The following is a 6,185-nucleotide window of genomic DNA, read 5'->3' as shown; positions in this document are numbered from 1 at the left end:
AAATAACTTGACTATTGCGTTTGACAACCTCCTTTTCAACATTAGGTGTTATTACAGGAGTATAATAAAATAATAATAATTATTAATTTGATTGCTAAAACTGTATAAAGTCGTAAAAATGTTCCTTAATATTTTTTAGTGTAAAAAATAACAATTATAATCATAGGTGGTAAAGTGGCTTATAAAAATTTAAAAAGTGATTAATTTGGTGGTAAATTTACTTTACACAACCTTAGAAAAACTTAAACTTGTTTTCATTTGCATTTTCTTTTTTCAGAATATGAAATATTGTTTAAAATTAAATTGGTCAAATGTATTTCTCATATTTTCCTTGGAAAACTCTTTAATTCTATTTCACTTGCATCTCTTAACAGTTTGTGTTGACATAATAAATGTATAGTTCCCTTTATACAAGAAATACATATCGTCAAGAGATAGGGAAATGCTTCCTTTTCATAAAACAAATGCTTGACAGTTCATTAAAAAAGCGCAGATCAATATTTGACATACCGGTTTATTACGATAACGAGTGCCTGTTTAAACAAGAAGTCAGTTTCAGGAAACTGCAAACGATTGTGTATTCGGAAACAATTCCAAAGTAAATCTCAATCGTTTAGTTATTTAGAGGAATACATATTAAATCTGCTTTTTAATTTCACCAGTATCACTTGTTGTAAGTGATTATCGTTATATTCTTTATAATTTAGTATACCATCAGCGATATAAATTGTCATGTATGCTAGGTAGACCGAGAGACGATACGATTCGTTTTACATACACGCAAAGAACATTTATTAGTATTAAGATGCACAGGCACGAACGAGCATAACAACAACTACACCGAACAAGTACAAAACTAAGAACTACGGGAAGCAAAAAAGCAGGCGCGCGTCACACAGCCTGGAAGGTTCTTTTATAATCTGGCTGTTGCCAGATACATAACAGTTCCTTTCTCTAATCTGGCTGTTGCCAGATACATAACAGTTCCTCCCCGACAAAATATAGAGTCACAGGACCAGTCTCTCTGGAGGTCTCCTGATTCGGTTTGAGCGTCGGAGTGGTACATCAGTTTTCGGCTTTCCGGAAGCATCTGGTACAGGCCCAGGTGGCATCTCATCACTTGGAGTGGCAGATACAGGTACATCCTTAGGTTCAGGGACAACTTCAGGTACAGGTGCAGGCGGTTCCGATTCAGCAACATCATCGGATACTGGCTCATCTGGAAAATTCAATTCTTTATCGTAAATTGGAATTTCAGTATCAGCTTGGGATAATTCAATCGACTTCCCACATTTCCTTATTTGATCTACGTGTCTCTTCCAAATTTCATTTCCAACTTGTATGCTATAACTCAAAGTTCCATCTCGGTTTATAATTGTTCCAATTTTCCATTTGTTAGGTCCGGAATAATTTCTTACGGCTACTTTCTCCCCTTCCTGAAACTCACGCAAGATAGATTCTGTGTTAAGTCTCGAACTCTGTTTCTGAACAACTTTGTCTCTCAAATTTGGTTTAAAAAGATCAAGCCTAGTGCGAATACATCTCTTCAAAAACAAGGCACTCGGAGTTTCTCCCGTGAGTGAATGTGGAGTTATTCTATACTGTAATAAAAATCTTTGTAATTTCACATTTAGATCTCCAGAATCACCTCTACTGGAATTCAACGAAGCTTTGAACAACTGCACTATTCTTTCTGCCTGTCCGTTCGAAGCAGGATGGTAAGGTGCTGAAGTTATATGTTTAATATTATTCAGTTTCAAAAAATGTCGAAATTCGTAACTAGTAAAACTTGCGCCGTTATCACTAACCAAAGTTAAGGGAATTCCATAATGAGCAAAAAGAATACGAAGATGATGAATTGTAAAACTAGCTGTAATATTTTTCATCGGAATGACTTCTATCCACTTCGAATATGCATCAGAGACTACAAAAAACATTTTACCCATAAAAGGACCAGCGTAGTCAACGTGTATCCTTTGCCAAGGTCCATTTGGCCATTCCCACGGATGTCGATTTATCCTTGCTGGTTCGTTCCTCGTTGCGATACAAGCTGAACAGTTCTGAACAAAATTGGCTATACTGGCATCCATACCTTGCCAATAGCAGTAGCTTCTAGCTAAGGCCTTCATTTTGACAATTCCAGGATGTCCAACATGAAGTTCTTCCAAAACTTGATTCTGGTACTTTTCAGGAATGCATACTCTATGACCATACATTATGCATCCATTTTGCAATGAAAATTCAGATTCTCTACCTTTCCAAGGCACAGGTAATTCAGTTCCAGATTTTAAACTTTCATACAGTTCGAACAATTTCCTATCAGTTTTAGTAGCTCTAGCTATGTCGGTTGCTGTAACAGGCATTAATTCAACTTGCGAAATATTTGTCACGTCTGCTTCAGTCAAGTACTCACAGCCCTTGTCAACTGCTAGTGGTAACCGTGAAAGTGCATCTGCATTGCCATGATTCTTTGTGTTTCGATACTTGATTGTATAACTGAATGCTTGGAGAAAAAGTGCATAATGAACCATTCGTGTTGCTGATAGACATGGTAAACTACGATTAGGTGCGAAAATTGATACTAGGGGTTTATGATCGGTTACGAGATCAAAATGTCGACCAAATAAATATTGATAAAATCTCTTTACTCCCCATACGATACTCAATGCTTCCTTGTCTATCTGCGAATAATTACGTTCCGTTTTAGTCAATGACCTTGATGCAAACATTGCTGGTTTTTCTGAACCATCTGGCATAATGTGACTTAAAACTGCTCCTATTCCAACTGGTGATGCATCAGTTTGTAATACAAGAGGTAACTTAGGATCATAATGGCATAAAATTCGGTCTGAAGCAATTTCTTGTTTCAATGCCTTGAAAGCTTTTTCACATTCTGCAGTCCACAAAAATTTAGTACCTTTCTGCAGTAATTTATTGAAAGGAGCGACACGAGTAGATAAGTTGGGAATAAATTTTCCGTAGTAATTGACTAACCCCAAAAAACTCTTCAAATCAGATACAGTTTTTGGAACTGGTACCTTCGTAATTGCATCGATTTTTTCTTGTGTTTTGTGGAGGCCAAATTTATCAATTGTATGACCACAATAATTCACAGATTTCTTAAAAAATTCACTTTTCCGCTTATTTACTCTGAGACCATATTCTTCTAGTCTCTGTAATACTAATTCTAACCTTTCAAAATGCTCTTGATCATTTCTCCCCGTTACGGTAATATCGTCTAAAAATACGTGTACCCCCGCGATGCCTGATAAAACTTGTTCAATGGCTCTCTGCCACACTGCCGGAGCTAAGGCTATACCATAATTCATTCTCTTGTAACGGAACAAACCCTTGTGAGTATTGATCGTCAATAGATGTCGGTCCCGCTCATCAACTAACATTTGAAGGTATGCCTCAGATAAGTCGATTTTAGTAAAGAACTCCCCTCCTGCCAGTTCAGCAAAAATGTCCTCGATACGGGGTAACGGATATTGCTCAATTTTTAGTCCCGGGTTGATAGTCACCTTATAATCACCACAGATTCGTAGGTTCCCATTCTGCTTGATAACAGGAACAATTGGTGTAGCCCACTCACTATATGTCACCGGCTCAATGATGTCTTCTGCAACTAACCTCTTAAGTTCAGTTTCTATTCTTTCTTTTAAAGCAAATGGTACTGGTCGAGGTTTAAAAAATACCGGTTTGTAATTAGGTTTCATTTGAAGACGGCAACAAAACTTTTCCAGTTTCCCGATACCCGGAGAAAAAATGTTCTCATACTTTTGAAGCAAGATATTTAATTTATTGGTTCGAGAATTACAATTTCCAACCCGAACTGCTTTAATTGAGCTCCAGTCTAATTGGAAATTTCTCAACCATTCACGACCAAAAACTGCATTTACTTTTGCATGTACCAAATAAATAGTTTCTGTATTAATTTGATCTTTGTATTGAATTTGCACCACTGCTTGGCCAGCTGCTGTTATCATAGAATTATCGAAATTCCTAAGCAATAATTTGGTAGGCTTAATGGCTACATCCGGACAAAGTTTCTTAAATTCATTCACATTCATACAACTAATAGCAGCACCAGTATCTAATTCAAATAAACACTTATTCCCTTCAACAAAAATTTCTAATAAAATCTTATCCCTTGCATGTTGTGGTGATTTAACGCTATTAACTGGTACAGTTTCAGAACAAGATTCTATTTGTTTAACTGTTTCGTTACGTTTTGAGCGGCAGACTTTTGCCAAATGCCCGTTCTTTAAGCAATTCCTACACTGAGTGTTCTTGTGCTTACATTCGTGAGCTAAATGTTGAGTACTATCACATCTGTAACATTTCCGAGATTTATCAAACTTCTTTGTAGGTTCAGATTTCTTAAATTTAGAAAAATCTTTTTTGATAGTTTTATCTTGCGAACTATGTAATTTTTTTATCGATACCATTTGATTCTGAATTTCACGCACATCTCTCTGAGCAGATTCCATTGCGAATGCAATGCTCTTAGCTTTTTCGTATGTTAACTTATCCTCTGCTAACAGCTTTTTCTGTATATTTTCGTTTTTGAGACCCATCACCAATTTATCACGAAGCATCGTACTTAAATTGTTCCCAAAGTTACAGTGTATCGACAGTTTTTGAAATTCGGCACAATAATTTGCAATGGACTCACCTTCAAATTGCTTCCTCTTGTAGAAACGAAACCGTTCTGTCATCTCCAGTGGTTTAGGATTCAAATGTTCCGAAAGTAATTTTACGATATCTTGATAAGTCAATTCAGAAGGAATGTTGGGAGTGGCTAGATTCTTTAACAATTTATACGTTGTTGCTCCCATAAGGCTTAAAATAGCAGGGACTTTCATTTTATCTTCGATCCCATTAACAACGAAGTAAGATTCTAAACGTTCCACATAACTGGACCAGTCTTCCACAGACGCATCATAAGATTCAAAACTAATGTTCGAAGATCCCATCCTCGTCGCCAACTCTTTTGTCATGTATGCTAGGTAGACCGAGAGACGATACGATTCGTTTTACATACACGCAAAGAACATTTATTAGTATTAAGATGCACAGGCACGAACGAGCATAACAACAACTACACCGAACAAGTACAAAACTAAGAACTACGGGAAACAAAAAAGCAAAAAAGCAGGCGCGCGTCACACAGCCTGGAAGGTTCTTTTATAATCTGGCTGTTGCCAGATACATAACAGTTCCTTTCTCTAATCTGGCTGTTGCCAGATACATAACATAAATGATGAAAAATTCGTTTCAAACATTTTACAAGGCAAACTATCAGGTATAAAGATGCCAGTTTTAATATCTAATTTTAGCTTGAGTGATGAGTGTTCTCAAAGAAAGTATTTTTCATTAAAACTGAATCGAAATTTTGACTTTTTTTCCTCAGTAATTTCAACCCCCGGTGGGGCACCTCGAAATGAGGATGAGATGCTTTCGGCATGGTGGTTGGATCTCGCCACCCTGGAGGGTATACTAATAGGTGGGGGATTTGACTCCTCCCATCGATGACGGGACGTACTTCCTTCGGGGAGGGTTGTACCGTGGCCGGTGACGGCCCTTAGGACTCAACCACAGTTCCCGCCAAAGTTGCTGTTGCGGCGGTCCGGTCATTAAGTTTTTATGGTTTAAATCCGTGTACCTTCGTGGCGGGTCGGAGAGTTAGATGGCTGACTTCCTCAGTAATTTCGAAGCATATTATCGCATGAAAACCGCCTTTACAACTCTTTAAAATCTAGAAAGCATTTTTTTATGTGTACACATTATCACTGCTATATAATTAATAGTACATTTTAAACGGTAGCGTGTCATGTTGGCAGGTTATTTGGCGATTAATTCCTAGCATGCGGTTGATAGTATCCGAAAATCGAATTTGTGCTTTAGACACGTTTTTCTCAATCGATTGAAATAAAAATTTCACACAAATTTACACTTGTAATCACAAAATTCCATACCAATTTTTATATATTTAAGTCATTGCATTTTTGAATTATCGTGTTAACATGTATTGAAAGTACAGACCGACAGTCAGACCTTTGTTGGATTTGTTTCAAAATTTTACAGGTGTCTTCACAAAAGATGCTAAATCTATGTACCAAATTTTATTTAGCTAGCTTTCTTCATTTTGGAATTATAATGCTAAATTATATTCAAACAAA

At 36.8% G+C, this 6,185-nt stretch overlaps 1 protein-coding gene across 1 annotated transcript; it reads right to left on the bottom strand.

Moving 5' to 3' along the window:
• Window positions 1-1,007: 1,007 nt before the first annotated feature.
• Window positions 1,008-5,102, bottom strand: LOC129984980 (uncharacterized protein K02A2.6-like). The gene has a single exon (XM_056094916.1). It carries the CDS (start codon window positions 5,001-5,003, stop codon window positions 1,008-1,010), a length of 3,996 nt encoding a protein of 1,331 aa, XP_055950891.1. The 5' UTR covers window positions 5,004-5,102.
• Window positions 5,103-6,185: the final 1,083 nt, after the last annotated feature.

The sequence above is a fragment of the Argiope bruennichi genome, chromosome 9 (genome assembly GCF_947563725.1).
Source record: "Argiope bruennichi chromosome 9, qqArgBrue1.1, whole genome shotgun sequence".
Lineage (NCBI taxonomy): Eukaryota > Metazoa > Arthropoda > Arachnida > Araneae > Araneidae > Argiope > Argiope bruennichi.
This window is presented reverse-complemented; position numbering and strand designations above follow the sequence as displayed.

Bases quoted from the DNA above. Each gene is read 5' to 3' on its own strand.
- LOC129984980 (XM_056094916.1), bottom strand. From the start codon at position 5,003: ATGACAAAAGAGTTGGCGACGAGGATGGGATCTTCGAACATTAGTTTT.